The following is a 19,943-nucleotide window of genomic DNA, read 5'->3' as shown; positions in this document are numbered from 1 at the left end:
TTGAGGAATATTTTTTAAATGTCTGTCCCTTGAGGTGTCAGATTGAATAAGATGTCTCCCTGTTGCCTCTCACCACAACAGGAAGGATACAGTGTGCTTTTGCTTCATGTTCATGGGAAAATACTGAGAGAACCCTAGAGCCCCAGAAACCCACTGCTTTCACATTGCATGTCTGTGACAGCTGCATTGTATTAACTGATTGACTCATAACTGCTGACACAGTTCTCTGGAATATTCTGATTGGTCAATCATACGGTCCAGAGTTCTGTTAATTCTTAATAATGTTATATTCGGCCATGGCAACACTGTATATCAGACCACTCATCCGGGCAAATTAAACCGGCACTTCTTTCACATAGTGATGGGAGAAACAAAACATTTAAAACCTTTGCATCTGAAATCGCATACTCACTTAGCAGGTACTTCTTCGCAATATAATTACCGTACTTCACAGCTCCTAAAATGTGTGTTCTATAAATTATGAATGTGTGTATTATGAATGTCATCTGGATGAATTACATCTGTCATGTTGACATTGTCAAGTGACCTACCAGTTTCCTCTCCTGTGGCCTCATGGAATAGTAACATGACCATTGGATATACACTACTATATTTTCGCCTACTATATTTTGCTCTGTCTCAAGTGGCACTTTATATGCACGTATGGTCTTGTGGAATTACAATGGCTGCCATGTGCGCATGATTGTGCAGTCCACGATAATGTCCTGTCCCAAATGGCACCTTAAACACTTGCATCTTCATATAAATCAGTTTTGTGACTTGTGACTGTCGGAAGAAGTCTGCTGCGGATCTCTTCACAAGCACTACAAAATATGTTTTATACAGTATGATTTTGTGCAATATGTAATCCGGATGTAGGGGAGAGTGGGAAAGGTTGTAACATGGGGTCATTTGTAACACTAACACTATGTGACTGTGAGCAAATTTGCAGATTTTATGACCAAAAAAGTGATTTTCAGGTAAGAAATCTTTCATCAAAGCTAAAAATTTTCATCAAGATTATTTAGCTATTTATTTAGCTTAGTAACTATTTCTCTGGTTTAATTTGATGCTTTGTAGGCTATTTATGCTAACTTCAAACCCGCATGCTAAAACTGTTAGCCAAGTTATGGCTGTTAGGGGTGGGGATAGTTGTAACAGTTTATTAAATGTCACAACCAACCACAATGATTCCAATGAGTCCAGTTATCAATCATATAAAATGAAATATAAAATGGCAAACCCCACAGAAATATTATAAAATGCACAGGAACAGTAAGAACACAGCAAAAAAGAAAAGAAAAACATTGATGGAAGACAAATTCAATGTCTCTCCATCACAGGTATTTTATTTGAATAAATGATCGTAATCATACCCCCCCCCCACACACACACACCCCAAAATTAGATTTTTTTAATGCTGCTCTACTACACCACACTCCGCACACATTTTTTTTGTAAGGATGAAAAATGTTTTTAAAGTAAAAGTTTTAGGCTAGGCTTCAGCGGTCTAACTGCGCTCATCAATGGCTCTGTCCCAAATGGAACCCTAAGGCCTTGCAATATTTCTCAAAGCAAGGCAAGGCAAGGCAAGGCAAGTTTATTTGTATAGCACATTTCATACCCAATGGCAATTCAAAGTGCTTTACATAGAAATTAATTAAAACAGTGGTAACAAATGCATGAGAAAAAAGAATACCATATGGACGAATAAAAAAAGCATACAATTATGTGATTTAATGGCGCTTTGCCTGGCGTGTGTAGAAGTCTGTTGCAGAGTTTGCAGGCTTCAGGGATTGTTGCGACATGGTCATTGTCAGTCTATGAGACCACAAGTGCACATGAAGACCAAACGTTAGTGCCCCCTAATGTTCAAGACATGATTACAGCCTTAGTTTGTAGTGAAAGTAGATTTACCGTTTAATGCACTTTGTTCTTTTGCACTTTTGCGCATTCACAGAAAATCACTTTCTTATGCGTTGCAAACAATGCGAAGGTCACAGAAGAAAAATATCCTTGGAATCACTTTCAGAACTATTATTTTACAGCTGATGGACAGTAAAACACTGGACTTTAAGCATTTAAAGGGGTGATGAATTGAGAAATCAACTTTCTCTTGAGCTTTTTATATATAAAAGGTCATGGTTAATATCCTTGTTAGTCAAAGAAAAGCTTTTATAGACACCAGGCTCAGAAAACGATCCTGTTCGCAGCTTGACGTCATGGACTGACGAAACACCGCCTCTACAGAATAATAAGCACGTGTAGTTCAGTACCCCCGCCCACCGACTCATGGAGCCATTTGGGTTGTGCTAGCCAGCAGCAATAAACATGCCAAAGAATATAGCAAGATATTGCGCTATTCCTGGTTGTGGAATAACACATTCGCTGCATAAGCTTCCTTCAGATCATAATATTAGGAATGTGTGGTTGAACTTTATTTTTAGTTAAGTTCCAGCTTTTCCAGCTTCCAGGAAGACATTGTATTCAATTAATTTCACTGCGGAATCTTGTGTAAACAAATCTCAGGTGGCGCTTGATTTGTAGACATATTGATATTAAAACACAATGCTGTTTCTTCTATATGGGATCCAACAGGAGGAATGGTGCAACACACTTATGTGAGTAAAACGTGTTTTTATATGTAATAGTATTGCATTGTTATAGATCATTTTGCTTATGTGTACGTGTCTAACAGAACATACCTTTAGCACACTGGACTCAGACATGTATGGGCCAGAGCTTGCAAAGCCCAACGTCCCTGGGCTGTGTGTTTTCCAGGTGGGCTACCAAAACCTGTTGGCAGGCCAATGAATCTCGTAATATTCCTTTTTTGTTCTGCGCTATTCTCTCTCTCTTGAATTGACATTTGAAGGGCGCGCACGTGTGCGGTTCATGCTTATATCGAACGATCGGGTGGCTGTGTAATACAAAAATAACAGTCCAATCAATCGTGGGTGGATGAGAAATAAATCATTGTGTTTGTTTGATAAAGACGTACTTGAATCATTCTAGTTGCCGCTTTCTAAACAACCCCTCCCTCATGTGAACTGAACTGACAGGGGCATACATGACAGAAACTGAAGCTCATTAAATATGCAAATCGCACATATATTAAACTTTATCGTCTGTTGGTGTGGATGCTATAGTTATAGTTTTTTTGTGTGTAAACGAGCCATTTTTACTCTCTTTTCATCAACATGCACAAGCTCTATTTAAACACAGCGTGATACCGTGTAACTGTTTGCTTCTGTCAGCTTTGCTTTGCAGTGATGACTCATGGATGTCTTTGTCACAATTTGCCCTCAACAGTACTAAATGATGAGTAATGAATTTTCTGAAAAATGTTCTCCTAATACAAGGAGGCTGCCCAGTCGCTGTTTGAAAGGTGTAATATTTTCCAACCCATATGTCCGGCACTTTTTACAGTTGGCGTCAGTGCATGGAGAAGGTCTAAGTGCAGGCACTTTGAAGTGTTTGTGGTGTCGCCACATCTGCCAACAAGATGTGTTTGCGTGGGATACGGAGCTGAGTTAAAGCCAGGGGATTCATGAGTTGCCGGTATTCTTTAGCGTCATGTGACAATTAACAACATACCTTTCCTGGTGACAGAAACCATCCTTGTTAAGAATCTTCAGGATGTCTATATTTTAATTTGTGCTTATTAAACTATAGGAGTTAATATGGTTAAGGGTTTAAGAATAGATAATAAGGATTAGATTGAAGTCATTAATGGGATGCGACTGCATCCATTTTCCTGACATCATTTGGATTAGCTTAATACATCCCGAGTAATAAAACTAAAATTGTTCCTGTCAAATTGTCCTAAAACGTGGGCATGGAAAATGTGGAGAGCTGTCAGCACGGTTTCTCCAGCCAGTGCATGTCCTAATCCTTTCACACCTTCCAAATTTGGTGTAGGAATAGCAAAGAAACTGATTTCCAGGCCATTTAAAAAACTCCAAATGCTTCAAAAATAGTAACTGCTCAAGACCATGCCTGAGGTTCATAGCGCCCGGCAAAGCCATCTCCATATTTCTGTTAACCTCTGCACCCACAATTATGACTACAACAGAGCCTGTAACACAGTTAAATGATGGCAAAGCCACAGAAACTGTAGTTTAATCAGGAGTTTATAGAGCCAGTTTCTGCGGTGCCCATATCTGACACACTGCAAAGCATTTTCACAGTTCATTAGAATGACTTTGCCAAAAGTGGTTGGCCTTGGGGTGTTATTTTCCTCTATAGCTTCAGTCTCGCTACCATGTGCCAATCCCGACAGCAGCTCTGCCATTTGTTACCATTATTAAAGTCATATTTCTCAGCTCGGATCATAAATCGTACTTGAAATTGATGATCGAGCTGCCTGCTTTCTCATTAGCAGGGGCTTTGCTGTGGCCGAGAAACGACTGTTTGCTTAGGAAATTTCAGCATTCTTTGGTTGAAACCAGCCAATGTGAAAAAACGAAAGTGAATCAACATGTTGTGAGCTGTAAATGTAATTGCATTAGGCATAAATTTATTCAATGATGATGGTGGTTGTTGAACAGATTTTTTTTTGTTGTTCTAAGTGACTTGCAGTACAATGCACCGAATGGCACAGTGTTGAAAGGGCAAGAAGTGTAGGCTACCTCATTCAAGTCAGGTCACTTAGCGGCCATCTTGTAAATATTGGATATATATCAATTAATTGTCTGCTTCTCAAATGTGTCTAAACCTGAGAAAATAAAACATGAGTAGGTTTGACTAACATACTGCATAATTTGTATCCATAGATATCACAGGGATTTCTTTACCAGTAACCTTGAGTTTAAATGTATACGTCCAACATATATTTACATATTTCAATCAAGATGATACGCAGATCACCAGCCATATTTCAAGCCATGTAATTTTTTCCCTCCTAAAACTTTTCTCCTCCCAAAGAAAAATGAAAAATAGTCTGTTGGCATTATCCCACAAGTTATTATACAAACCAAGCCTGAACCCCCAGTGGGGAAAAATGAGCTCAGCTTCAGAAGATCAAGAAGCAGGAAATACCTGCCGCTTCGTCCACTCTTTTTTTTCGGTCCAGTTAGATTTAATGGCTCTCTCAGGCTCTCTCTATATTTTACCCCCTTATTTATTTTCGTTCATGGTGATCTTCTCTCACGAGCCAAGCTGCAGTTCACCACAGAACAATCTGAAATGGAAGAGATTGTTCTTAACAACAAAAACATCTTCCCCCTCTTGCTGTGGAAACCAGTTGTGAATCATGAACCTAAATGGCTTCGGTGGAAAACGGTTCGGGCAGGCTCGGTGTGCATGTGAGAGTTATTTTGGCTCATTATGCTGTGATCTGAAAGGTTAGTGAATTGAAACCAGCATGAGGAATGATTCTCCCAAAGCCTGAGAGGAAAAGAAAATGCCTACAAGCTGATTATACAAGTTTTTCACAAAGAGCAAAACCAACAGATTACAAGAGACGGATTGTGTTATGTCACCCACTCCTTTGTATCTAATTGGGTGGGTTTACAATTAAACTTGGTACAACGTCATTAAATTAGGTGCTAGCTGTAGCTAATTAGCTTGAGTTAGTTAATGGGCTTGCACACATCATTTTCTTCTCTTTTTTGGCATCTAATTTTGCTAGAAGACAGCAGTGAAACAGCAATGTTTTCCTCTCGCTTAAACTGGGATATGGCATACGAAACAAGCTTCTGGCTTAGTTGTGGCGGAACTCACACGTGTTACTCGTCAGGTTGATAGCTGAGGCTGCGCTAATTAGGAAAACAGGCATCAAATCTAAAGGCTAATATGTTTACTGTTTATGCCAGCGTGGTCAATTTGAATACCCCACACTGTAAAAGCCCAATCCAGTCACAAGGACAAATGTCTGACCTCAGCAACCAATCAACCACATCAGGCCAGACCAAACAGGGTCACATAATCGTTGATGGGGCAGCCGTGGTTTGTGGCTGACGTTTTAAGGTGACTGTGGCCATAACTGTGTCCTCCTCAACAGTACTAGTCTGACCGCATTGAGGCACCACCAGACAGTTCTGAAGTAAGACAGTGCGGAACATCTGAACATCCATTTCAAAACCCGATGATCTAACCTTTTTGTCAGCCAAACCCTTTGACCTGATATTTGCTTGAAATAATATTTCAATAATTTATCAACACATTTCCATGTTTATGGTTCATTATAATGAGATGCTGGTAAATGCTGCCTCATTTTTCCACCCTCAAACATGGAAAATATTCACTTTGAATGGTGTATCTGTTTTCTTTTCACTTGTTAGATCTAAAAACCTTTCCAAATAATATTTACAGTAACTGCCAGTGGAATAATATAATAACAGTACGAAAATTTTATTCATATGGGATTTGCTAAACGTGTTTAAAAAATACCTTATTATACTGGATAATGAAATGGCGCCATCCAGAGTTATGGCCATGAAATCAAAATGGACAATTCTTTATTTAATCGTTTATTTTTTATAAATGATTTATGCACGTCTTTTGAAAAAAATCGAAATAACTTCCCCTCCCGCTTGCAATGACATTTCTTCTCTGATGACGTGTTTACTGGCCCTATGGCGGGAGAGCGATGCCCAAAACGATGGACCCATGGAAAAATTAAGTCCCGCTCTACATTTGTTCCTGTTCGAGAAGCCATTTCACTTCGATAAACACCACAATAGGGACACTATCGCAAAAACTATCGCAACTATGGCTTTGATAATCTATATTTTAAGCATTCTCCATTGGTTGCCCAACCCGATAACCCGTTCCCAAGATTTGACAGTGCCAAAGAGCCGTAGTGTTTGCAGGGGAATCAACCACTCATATGTTTCTGCATATTAAACTGTGATACAAGATAGCATTTTGACATTTTAGAAAAAATATTCCCTTTAAAACCTTGATGTTGCTGTAATTTGTCAGAGTTTGAACAGTTTGGAGATCAAATCGATATTATCAGCACTAAATGATAGGGGGTAGTGCATAACAGAATAAACTATTGAATATCAGCATGACCTATAAAAAGTAGGTGTAACTGAGCTCTGGCCTTTGAGCTGACATGGAGAATAAGGTTGAGAGCCCGTACCAGAAAACAAGCTGTGAACGTTTAGGGTTGTAACTCTGTCACTCTCCTGGCAGGAGCCAGCCCCAAATCATCACAATACTTCATAATGATTTAAAAGGAATATTTTTAGATTTAAATACTTTTTTGGGTTATTTTTCTTTCCCTACGCCAAACCATAATATGTCAATTAATTGTATCAGATTTCAAAACTCTGAGGACCAATTTTCTCAGTATCAAACTTTGGGGTTAAAGTCTAGTAAAGGCATAAATTCGTATTAAATTTGATTAGAATTAGATTTGAAGCAACTTGCATAAACTTTGACACCACAAATGAGCATCTATACTTTTTTGAAAAAGGAGAAATAATAATGAAAAAACCCTGAATTTTGATGTCGCTGTCCACTGCCAGATCTAGGCACAATATCATTTGTCAATAATTACCTGTGTCAGTGCAACACTCCCAGTTGTCTGTCAATGTTATGTTTGACTCTCTGTGCCTGGAGCTTGGCCCAATTCAGCTCTAATATGACCATATTTATTAATGTTATTTCTGCTAATACAGACCATTAGCTGCCAAACTGCCTGTGAAGGAAACAAGAAAGATTAGACTTGATAGGAGAAACTGCCAGGTACGCTAACCATTTCTGAATAGTCGAATAGACATTTGGCTGCTATTTACATGGATTTATGAAAGAAATACGACTGCAGCCTGAGGGTGTTTGGAACTTTGAAAAATGTATTTAGCAAAATCCCGTGAGTACAAGGAATTTGCTTGGTAAAGAACCAGAGTAGATCACTCAAAAACAGAACAGCCTGCATTGCGTGCTGTGAGTGTTTGCATTTTTTTTTTTTCTTTCTTGACAAACCGTCTATTCATGGCGAAAAGGACCTGCTTGAATTTTTACACTGCACCGGTCAAGACATCGTTGTGAGGCTTACATGCTGAATATTTGAGGTGACTTGGTGATGCTCTTTATGCAGACACGTTCTGACAGATTTGGACAGAGCCCAAGGCAGATACAAAAGAGTAGTCTGTCAAAACCAGGGATAATTCCCTTCCTCTCTACAAAGACACCATCTGAGAGCCATTTACCTAAACAGTGCGGGCTTTTCGTGGTTTGAGGAATACAATGAAGTTTTGAACTTGTTGACACCGTTTATCCAACTTTCTTTCAATATGTAAAGGAAGATCTGCTTTTTAGAGACACCAAGAATACTTTAATAGCATGGAAATATCCAACAAATACTCATTATCTTATTTCCCGAAGCTAACATCCTCTTGTGCTATAAGTTATTTTATATTTAATGAAGGCTTTGTTATTTTAAGGAAATAAATCTCCCATGACATCTTAAAGCATTGATTAACATTTTTGTACTTTGAACCACACAAAAATACAGACATAGACAAGAGCATTATTTTAATTATTATTATGTAAAAAAATAAATAATAATAATTACTACAGTAAATGTACAAAATCTTTTTGAAAAGGGCAATACAATTATATACACCTATCTGTTCCATTTCAACAAAATTTTACAAAATCGACACTAAAGAGTTCTGTCAAAGCCAAAAATAACGTTTGCACTTTTACATGATTTTAAATGGGTAAAAATGTATATGCTATATATGTTATATAAGTAAACATATTGTGTAGAAACTACACTGTACAAAGCTACTGAAAAAAGACTGAAATTACAACATTCTGACAAGTTAGCTGGTGCATGGAATAAAACATATCATGCATTTGAAATATATACTATACATAAGTGCATGTAAAACACATCCATCTGAAAGCATTCTCTGCTTCTAACCCACGTCTTTCATTTAGTGCATGGCGATCATCCATACAGGCACGATGACCTCAGGAAAGCCTTCTTGCTTTTCTACGTCCAGTACGGTGAGGCCTGCTTTCTGAATGATGCCCTTCATGATGTCCAGGTGGCGAATGATGCTGCTGTCAATCGGGTCCAGCTTGCAGCCCTGCCGTGCCATGTTATCCTTAATGATAATCACACCGTTGGGCCTCAAGCTCGCCTTCGCACGCATTAAAAATTCCATCAGGTCCTTATCAGTAAGATGACCTGAGAAATGTAAAATGGCTCATGAATTATGTAATACTTGACAAAAAACAGTGTAAACAGTGTCCTCAGTCCAGTTTAGCAGGCACTTTTCATTCAAAACTAAGCAATATTGTCCATATATATATATATATATATATATATATATATATATATATATATATATATATATATATATATATACATATATATATGGACAATATATATATATATGGACAATATATATATGTATATTAGGTACACCTGTTCAACTGCTTGTCAACACAAATGTCTACTCAGCCAATCAACTGCATTTAGGGCTGTAGGCATGGTCAAGACATTCTGCTAATTTTCCAACTAGGCATTAGAACAAGGAAGGAAGATGATTTAAGTGACTTTGAATGTGGCATGGTTGTTGGTGCCAGACAGGCTGAGTATTTCAGAAACTGCTGATTCTCTGGGATTTTTATGCACAACCATCTCTAGGGTTTACAGAGAATGGTCTGAAAAAGAGAAAATATCCAGCGAGCGGCAGTCCTCTGGGTGAAAATGCCTTAAGGGTTGGAGGAGAATGGCCAGACTGGTCCAGGCTGATAGAAAGGCAACAGTAACTCAAATAACCCCTTGTTACAACCAAGGTCTGCAGAGGAGCATCTCTGAACGCACAACATCTCAAGCCATGAAGTAGATGGGTTACAGCAGTACAAGACCACGACGGGTGCCACTCCTGTCAGTAAATGCCAGGAAACGGAGGCTACAATTTGCACGGACTCACCAAAATTAATCAATAGAAGGATCTGGTCTGATTAGTCTCAGTTTCTGATGTGACATTCAGATTGAAGGTTCAGATTTTGGGATAAACAACATGAAAGCATTGATCCATTCTGCATTGTATAAATGGTAGTGTAATGTTGTGGGGGATATTTTCTTGGCACACTTTGGGTCCTTTAATTGAGCATTGTTTAAATGCCACCGCCTATACCTGAGTATTAAGCACTTATTATTGGACCATGTCCATCCCTTTATGACCACAGGCTTAGGGTACTTCCAGCAGGATACGGGCTATATCACAAACCTCAAATTATCTCAAACTGGGGTTTTTTTTACGTGCCAATGAGTTCACTATACTCCAATGGCATCCAGTCGATCTCAATCCAACAGAGCACCTTTGGGATATGGTGGAATGGGAGATTTGCATCATTGACAAATCTTCAGTAACTGCGTAATGCCATCATGTCAATATGGACCTAAACCTCTGAATGTTTACAGCACCTTGTTGAATCTATGCCACAAAGAATTAAGGCAGTTCTGAAGGGGAAAGGGGGCCAACCTGGTACTAGCAAGGTGTACCCAATAAAGTGGCCAGTGAGTGTATATGCACACCCGACAAAAATCTGGATACTGCTGTAGCATATGTAAATAAATATATATATATATATATATATATATATATATATATATATATATATATATATATATATATATATATATATACACACTCTAAAAATGCTGGGTTAAAAACAACCCAAGTTGGGTTGAAAATGCACCGACCCAACAATTGGGTTGTTTTAACCCAATGGTTGAGTTGTTCTTACCCAGCAATTGGGTTGTCTTAAGCAACATTTAACCCAACCACTGGGTTAAAACAACTCAACCATTGGGTTAAAACAACTCAACCATTGGGTTAAAACAACTCAATTGTTGGGTCGGTGCATTTTCAACCCAACTTGGGTTGTTTTTAACCCAGCATTTTTTAGAGTGTATATATATATATATATATATATATATATATATATATATATATATATATATATATATATATAGTTATACATTGGCTATATATATATATAGTTTATAATTTATTTATTTATTACTTTTTCTTCTTGAATGGTTATTTGGGTCAAATGCTTAACCACTAGAGGTTACAGACAGTTCTTGGTATACATGTCGATTGTGAATTGCTTCAGTTAGGTCTTTAAAAAAATCTGTCACCACAAAGAGTTCATGTACTATCTCAAGTCTTTATATGGTTTTAAGCCGTTTCATATCGATATCTCTGTCACTGGTGTCAAATATACACATAGGCTGCCGTCAGGGAGATGAAACTTTATACTGCAACAAAAGACCCTGACTAGCATACAGCTGCTCTCATTACAGAACATGGAAATGGATAGCCTGCACCTAAAATAAGATGCAGGCAGGCAGTAAATGGGTAGAATTAAAGTAGTAAATGCAGGTAACACATTACTGCAAAATATATGATAAAAGAAATGAACGGTCAAAGGCAACCCACTCACAGGCAATCCACTGCATCCAGATGACATCGTATTTATTTGTAGCTGGGATGAATTCCTGCAGATTGTAAAGGTAGTAGGCCTCCACCCGGTCTGCGTAATCTCCCAGGTAACACTCATGAGCGTGGAGGATGAAATCTTCCACCATGTCAAGCATCTCCATGGATTCAAACACAGGAAAGAGAACTCCTTTAGAAACTCTCCCGATTCCACAGCCACAGTCTAGTGCTCGCTTGGTGCCAGCCTTTCCTGGACCCTATTAGGATAAATAATGATAATAAAAAACAAAAAACATTTTTGATGTTCAAAAATAATAATGAGTGCGCAAGATAACGCAAGAAATGTCAAATGGCATACTTTTTTGTTGAGATCTAAAGATTACAAATAGAGGACAGCTTTAGCAGAACAGCTGAACACTATTTAAGAAGCTAATGCTATTTGTCAACTTAGATGTGTTAATTAATCACATGTTGTATAGTTGTAGAGACATGCTTGCCTGGTCATTTTGATCTTTACACTCTTAGAAGTAAAGGTTCTATCAGAGCTACGTTTTTGGAAACCCTAAAGGGTTCTATATAGAAGTATAGTTGAGTATACGCCAAAGAACCTTTTATGCTAAAAAGGTTCTATAAAGACAAGAAAGAACCCTTTTGACACCTAAAAAGGGTTCTAGAACACTGCAAAAAATGCATTTCTTATTTTGTATTTTTGTCTTGTTTGTAGTCTAAATATCTAAAAATTCTTACATTAAGAAACACTTACTAAACAAGTTAATTTATTGTCTTTTTTTGGGAATTAATAACTAAAGATTACGAGAGTTTTTGCTTAAAATAAGGGGTAAGTAAAATAATCTTGTTTTAAGATATTTTTTCTTACCCCACTGGCAGATTATTTTGCTTATTTTAACTTTTATGGTTCTATAGAACCTTTTCTTCTAAGAGTGTAGAGCCGTTTCTCAGTACCAAGTACTCGAGCTTCTGACTTTCATCCTTGGCAGTTCAGACTTGCAGAATTTGACTGAAGGACGGGAGGACACAAGTCTGGTACTCTGCTAATGGAACAACAGCGTTCTTGATAACTAAGCTCTAAGTTCACTAAGCTCGCTCTCAGTCCGGTTATCTCTGTATGTATATTTTAGGCTACAATAAAATTAAAAGTGCCATAAAACACCACTCTGCCTCTTTTCATTTTCATTTGAAAAAATCTTAAACTTAATAACCACACAAATGTGGTTCAGGCAACACATACCTTGATTATCTTCAAAGGATGTATAACAAAATGAAACAAAACACAACACTGTCTCTTTTCGTTTACATTAAAAAAAACTATTAAAAAAATGTAATATGTGGTTCAATAAGTGTCCATATATATGATAATCACTGTAATACAATTAAATACGACATAAAACACAACCCAGTTTTAATGATCAATAATAGCCATTATAAAAGTACAAGTAAAAGGTATAAGAAGCTATACAAGAAATAAAGCAAACAATTCAGTCAAAGTCGCACTCTGGTAGGCTACAACGGTAAAGTTAAATAGCCTAAAAATATAAAGTTATAAAACATCACTTTGCCCTCGGCCACAACGATTTGCCAGGGAACATAGATTCATGAGACCAAAGATCACCCATTAGATCTACACAAGACGAATTATATCTCATGTTTAACCACTACAGAGACATCAGAGCCAGTCGCAAATGTCAGAAGTACTAGCCGAGGTAAGGCTGCTCTCGGCGGGGTTAATGAGCTGAGCTCGGGGATCGTCTGGATCTCCCCACTCTTAATAACGGCAGATCAAATTTTCAAATAGGCACTCTTTATAAATAAACCACAACCACATGCTTTAAACAAGTACATTTTCGCCTGAAGAAGCCTTAAAACTACATTTCGTGACACATTAACAGTAGTATTTTTAAATTAGGCATGGTTTCTTATCTGCAATTGGCACTTGCTGATTGGTGCGAGATGCATTCTGGGATATCTGTCTGTCTCAAGTCCGCTCTATATTCACCTCTCAATGTATCTTCTATAAAAGGGCCAGCTCAAGAAAACATCCAGGGATTTTAACTGTACTAGATGTGAACTTTGAATTGGAACAGTCCTTGGGCAACGACGATGATGATTCACACGTCCACGAGAATTCAAGTAGACAAGAACGCATACTGAGAAACTGTCTTATATCTAAAGAGTAGGCTATGTTTAAGCAAAAGCCAATATGCAATTGAAAAGAATTGTCAGGCTGTGCCTGATATTTATAAACTGTTTTACTCCTTTCATCTGATTAACAGATGTTTGTTTCACTTACAATTACTTAAATTTTGTTTGTTTTTTACAGTGTATTTAAGTATGATTCATGTATATACAATCTCTATCAGGTACACTGAATAAGCATTATGAATGAGAGGTGAAATTTCATACAACAAACTTCTTCAGGAACTGTCTTGAGCCTTCAAGGTCAACCTCCGATATCTCCACAAAATCTCCCATCATGCCCTCTTCTGATGCCGGGACGTCCTTGTAAAAGTCCTGTGCCCTGTAGTAAAACTGCTTCTCCCCTTTAATGTACTCACAGGTCACTGCATAGAGTTTAACTGCAAGGCAAAAAACATAGACAAGTCATAAAAATGCACAGTTCTCAGTGTGAGTATTTTTAATCTTTACAAGTTAGAGAGGAAAATTATGCATTCCTTTAGTAAGTAGAAATCTAATATAATAATAATGTTAATATTCAATATTTACATATAATATTGACATACTCTATATTGCCAAAACTATTGGGACACCCCACCAAATAATTAAATTCAGGTGTTCCAACCACTTCCATGGCCACAGGTATATAACATCCTAGGCATGCAGCCTGCTTCTACAAACATTTGTGAACATCAAGCGTGGTACCGTGATAGATTACCACCTGTGCAATAGGTCCATTCAGGAAATTTTCTCACTACTAAATATTCCACGGTCAACAGTTAGTGGCATTATAATGGAAGCAATTAATAACAACAGCAACTCTGCTGGTCAAGTCAAGTGGTCAGCGCATGCTTAGGTGCACAGTGCGCAGAAGTCGTCAGCTTTCTGCAGAGTCATAAACTACAGACCTCCAAACTAGCATGGCCTCAAGAACAGTGTGTAGAGAGCTTCATGGAATGGGTTTCCATGGCAAGCAGCTGCATCCAAGCCTTACATTACCAAGTGCAATGTAAAGCGTCAGATGCAGTGGTGTTAAGCACGCCGTCTCTGCACTCTTAGAAAAAAGGGTTCTTTGGGGTTCTATATAAAACCATAGGGTTCTTTACTCAACTCCAAAGAACCTTTTATACTAAAAATGTTCTATAATGACAAAGAAGCCTTTTGGCACTTAAAAAAGGTTCTATATAGAACCTTTTAGGGGTTCCAAATAGGTAGTGCCTGGTAGAACCTTTTCTTCTAAGAATGTGGATTCTAGAGCAGTGGAGAAGTGTTATCTGGAGTGGCAATCCGATGGACTAGTCTGGGTTTGGCTGTTGTCGGGAGAACGGTACTTGACTGACTGCATTGTACCAAGTGTAAAGTTTGGTAAAGGGGGGATTATGGTGTGCGGTTGTTTTTCAGTGGTTGAGCGTAGACCCTTAATTCCAGTGAAAGGAACTCAATGCTTCAGTATACCAATACATTTTTGGACAATTTATGTTTCTTACGTTGTGGGAACAGCTTGGGGATGGACCCTTCCTGCTCAAACATGACAAAGGTGCACAAAGCAAGGTCTATAAATACATGGATAAGTGAGTTTGGTGTGAAGTAACTTTACTGGCCTGCACAGAGTCCTGACCTCAACCCGAAAGAACACCTTTGGGATGAATTAAAGACAAGATTGCATGTAAGCCAGGCCTTCTCATCCAACATCAGTGCCTGACCTCACAAATGTGCTTCTAGAAGAATGGTCAAAAATTCCCATAAACACACTCCTAAACCTTGTGGAAAGCCTTCCCAGAAGAGTTGAAGCTGTTATAGCTGCAAAGGATGGGCCGAGTTCATATTAAACCCTACGGATCAAGAATGGGATGTCGTTAAAGTACATGTGCATGTAAAGACAGGTGTCCCAAAGAGTTTGGCAATATAGTGTATTAAGGTCATCTGTGAGCTCAAAGCATCTCAAGGGAAAGTGTACAGTTATGCGATAAAGTTTCAATGCAATTCTCATTCACTTCTCACAACACTATTTAGTCATAATTAGTTCTTTGAAAGGTAGTTATTAATAGCATCAAGAATGTTTTCATTCAGTTCATGTGGTAACACCAAAATACTGTTGATATTGACCGTGTTGTATACAACAGCGCAAAGGAATGCTTTATTGTATAAGCACATTTAGGAGTTTAAATGGTTTGAATCAGCTCAACGTGCAAAACTCTGTCAGCCTCAGTCTAATGTCACAATATGAAGTTAAGCTGGAACATCTGCTCCCTAAATGGCTGGTCACTTAAAGGACAGTTGCATGCTTAGAAAGTTCGAGTCAAACATCAGATCACCAGATGATTAGCAGGAAGACCTTGCTGAAGTGCTATAAGTGAGAGAGCTGGCAGGGCAAATGGACTGTGATCCTGAAATTGGGAGCAGGCCCAGGTTTGTCATGTGAATCACAAGTTTAGTAGTCCAAAGTCAGAAATAGTAACACTGCATGGGCAAGTTTCCTTGTGGACTATTTTATTTTGGTCCTGTATATTTTTTCTTGGTCCTTAATATAGCTTAACCTGCTTTACCTTATTGGTCAAGAGGCAACATTACAACAACCCATAATTTCAGATATCAAGTCATTAATTTAAATTTTTCTTTTAAGCTCTAAGTTCATTTTAGACCATTCAGGTCCTTCAAAAGTTCTGATCTCATATGTACTCAGAAAATATATTTTTGCTCCTTGGTTAATTTACATAATTAAAATTAAAAATAATTTGAATTAATAAATAATAATTTGGAAAATGTAAGTTTACTTAAAGGGATCGTTCACCCAAAAATGTAAATGTTATGTTTATTTGCTTGCCACCAGGGCATCCAAGATAAAGGTGACTTTGTTTCTTGAGTAGAACACAAATTCAGATTTTTAACTCCAACTGTTGTAGTCTCTCAGTCATATAATGCATATGCATGGTAACACGAGAGTATGAGAACTATGTGAGTAAAAAAAACATGCACATACAAATCCATCATAAACCCTGTGGCTTGTGACGACACATTAATGTCTTAAGACACGAAATGACCCTGAACTGTATTTAGCTATAATTTTTTTTCCCCTCTAATACACCACTATGTTGGTTGGTTGGTTACTTTATTGTCCCCGAGGGGAAATTCTGCATCACAAATTCAAAACATCACAAACATCACAGATCACACAAATACTGCTTGGGGACAATGCAGTTACTTCATAAAAAACATCACAACAGCATTCAGTGCGCGATCACTTCCGGTGTATTAGAGGTAAAAAATGATATAAACACTGTTCAGTTTCTCACATAAGTCGATCATTTCTTAAGACATCAATTTGCCTTCATCATGAGTCACATGGTTTTATATGGATTTGTATGTGCATGTTTTTTTACTCTCATAGTTCTCATTCTGTGTTCCCATTCACATGCATTAAATGACTGACAGACTGCAACCGTTGGAGTTAAAAATCTTCATTTGTGTTCTACTGAAGAAACAAAGTCTCCCAAAATATCTTGGGTGCCCTGGGGGTAAGCAGATCAACATTAAATTTTCATTTTGGGTGAACTATCCCTTTAATCTGTTTTATTAAAACAATGAATAATTTCCACTGCATTAATCCATCTTTGCTGAAAGAATTTGGCAGGGGATTTACAGTTCCCATCGTGCTTTGCATGGGCCATGGAAAACAAACATTGAAATTGTTATTTTATGTTTCTTCCTTATGCCTTTCACTAACACAATACATAAAACATGATTTAAAAAGTTACTTTTAGCATGATAACAGCAAGTGCTATTGCTAGCTAGTATTTACCTATAGGAGATTCAGTTGGGTTACTATTTATTGTATACAAAGTATATATATAAATATATAAAATATATTTTTTAATATATAAAGTATTTAAAAAAAACATTCAAATATTTTTAACTTAATCAATGGTTTAATATAATTTAATATCAACTGTCAAGTATATTTGAGGGTTTATCTTAAGAGTTTGTTACAGTCATACATTTATTAACCTGTGCTGTCTCATATATGTTTTATTTTTAATAGTAAAAGAAGCTCATCAGTAACAATACAAATTAGTATGATGTGTATGTTGAAAGAAATCTGGCCTCTGAATCCAACCAACAACTCACAGTAACACTGACAGTATGGATTAACAGCTTCCAAAGTTTATACTAGCACCTAATTAATATGAACCCGTGAAAACACAAGCACATTCATAAGACAAAGGCTACTGTCAACAACACAACACAATTGTTTATGAACTCCAAATCATTGTATAATATTCATGGTAGCTTGAATATTATAAAGTTTTTTTTGTTTGTTTCTTTTATGTTTCCCCAACCTCACCACTTAACCACCATCTCAATGCCTGTAAAGTATATGCTATGCTGCGAACACTATGCTGCTAACACACCAATCAAGTCTATTTTATATTCAGTGGAATGTAAAGAATGCAGCATGCATACACGGTTATGCAATTATGCTTAAAATAGTCACATGGCTCTGTACATTGATTGCTTGAATAATCTATTTGTAGGCCTATACTGTACAGTCATTATCGGTTGGATATTGAGATTTAAGCATAGTTGTTTCCAGGGTAAATGTAATTTTGATAGAGACATGCCAATAACATACATAATAGATGCAGATTGAAAAATCTTTGTACAGTGTGGGTTTGGACTGACACAACTCAATAATAAGACAAAAACAGACATAATTCAAATGTCGGTCTTACAGTTCTTATCACAACAAGCTTTGCAGTGAATATCAGGAAACTTCAAAGGCTCATTATTCATTAAAAAATGCTGGTAACACTTTATTTACAGTCCTGTTCCGTGTGTACTTATTATAGCAATTACAATAACTGAGTTATTATACTAACCCTGAACCTATCCCTAAACCTAACCGTAACCCATGTTATTACCTTATATTACCAGTACTTTGGGTAACTACACTGTAATTACACTGTAAGAACATACTGTAAAATAAAATCTAACCAAAATCTCTTACCCAGAGGAATCTGCTCCAGGAGGTACAGGTAGCTGGCGAAGAACTCCTTCCTCAGAGTATTGTGCAAGTGGAAAGACATACTATGTTTGCACATCGCATCATCTGTCTTCGCCCAGCGGTCTCGAAAGGCTTGATGTGTCCCGCTAAACTCCCTGCCGGAGGTTGAATCAGACATTCTGAATCTTCTACAAAGGGAAGCGTATGTGGAAACGTGTGACTCAAGGTGTTCTCTGGAAGAAATGCTGAAGACGCCACAGGGCTGCTATAATTGTAGGAAACCTCTGGCAGAGGAGCTGTAACTGACCAGTTAAGCGGAGTGCTTAAAACCACCACATCTTATCAGATCACCTGCTTTAGGCCTGGGGAGGATGAATGAGGAAGGGAGATTGCCTCAGAATAGGGGTGGTGCCTTCTTCTCCAGTTCCAGAAGAAGCTCCTTCTCCTAAATTCCACAGACACATCTAGAATGACATATTAATGCATACCAACACATGAACCAGAAGGTTGCACATTCATTCACAGCTTGCGACAAGTGGCTTATGTAGTAGCTATTCTTAGCACTGCCTTCTCATGTTTGTATACACAGTGCTGGTGACAAGTTTAAGGTGGTGAGGAAAGATCAAAGCCAGATCCAATCTGAACATGCTGTTGCTGCTTACAATATGTATACAATTGACATTGTAACCATATGTATGTACAATAGCAACATACAATTGATAAAATGCAGTGTTTTGTTGTACATGCAAATCCTATGAAAAAGCAGAGAGAGGCAGAGCGGAAGAGAGAAATAAGATATCAGACATCTTATGTTTAGTCATGTCAGCTCATGAGCATGTGTTACTCATGATTTCAGTTTGAAATTTGGATAAATTGCAAATGATCATCACCTCAGTATATGATCTTCAGTGAACCAAAACTGAACCAGTGCTTAAAATGGAAATGCATACTCAATGCAATTAGAGAACACTGTTTATAAATAATGTTGATCGTACAAAGTCAGTATACAAACCCCAACCCAACATTGTCATATTTAGTTTGATGGCTTTTTAAGATTAATATTAAAATTGTAAATTAAATATACAGATACAAATATGTAAGGTGTAATAAATGAAACACTTAAATGTGCATCATGGATGTTTTCTTGCCACTAGTCTGGTTATGGAAGTAAAATATCTTGATGCTTCCAAGCTTTATAATGCCAGTGACGGGGTCCATTGAGTTTGAAGCTCAAAAAAGTGCATCAATCTATCAAAAACATGGCTCTGTGTGGTTAATAAAGGTCTTCTGAAGTGAATCGGTTGAGTTTTGTAAAAAACATATATCTA

The 19,943-nt window shown here is 37.5% G+C and overlaps 1 protein-coding gene across 1 annotated transcript; it reads right to left on the bottom strand.

Moving 5' to 3' along the window:
* Positions 1–8,293: 8,293 nt before the first annotated feature.
* Positions 8,294–19,102, bottom strand: ntmt2 (N-terminal Xaa-Pro-Lys N-methyltransferase). Its single transcript, XM_067418626.1, has 4 exons — positions 18,619–19,102; positions 13,842–14,014; positions 11,425–11,677; positions 8,294–9,151 (listed from the first exon to the last, which is right to left on the bottom strand). Exons 1-4 carry the CDS (start codon positions 18,791–18,793, stop codon positions 8,895–8,897), a joined length of 858 nt encoding a protein of 285 aa, XP_067274727.1. The 5' UTR covers positions 18,794–19,102; the 3' UTR covers positions 8,294–8,894.
* Positions 19,103–19,943: the final 841 nt, after the last annotated feature.

This window comes from Pseudorasbora parva, chromosome 15 (assembly GCF_024679245.1).
Source record: "Pseudorasbora parva isolate DD20220531a chromosome 15, ASM2467924v1, whole genome shotgun sequence".
Taxonomy (NCBI): Eukaryota; Metazoa; Chordata; class Actinopteri; order Cypriniformes; family Gobionidae; genus Pseudorasbora; species Pseudorasbora parva.
This window is presented reverse-complemented; position numbering and strand designations above follow the sequence as displayed.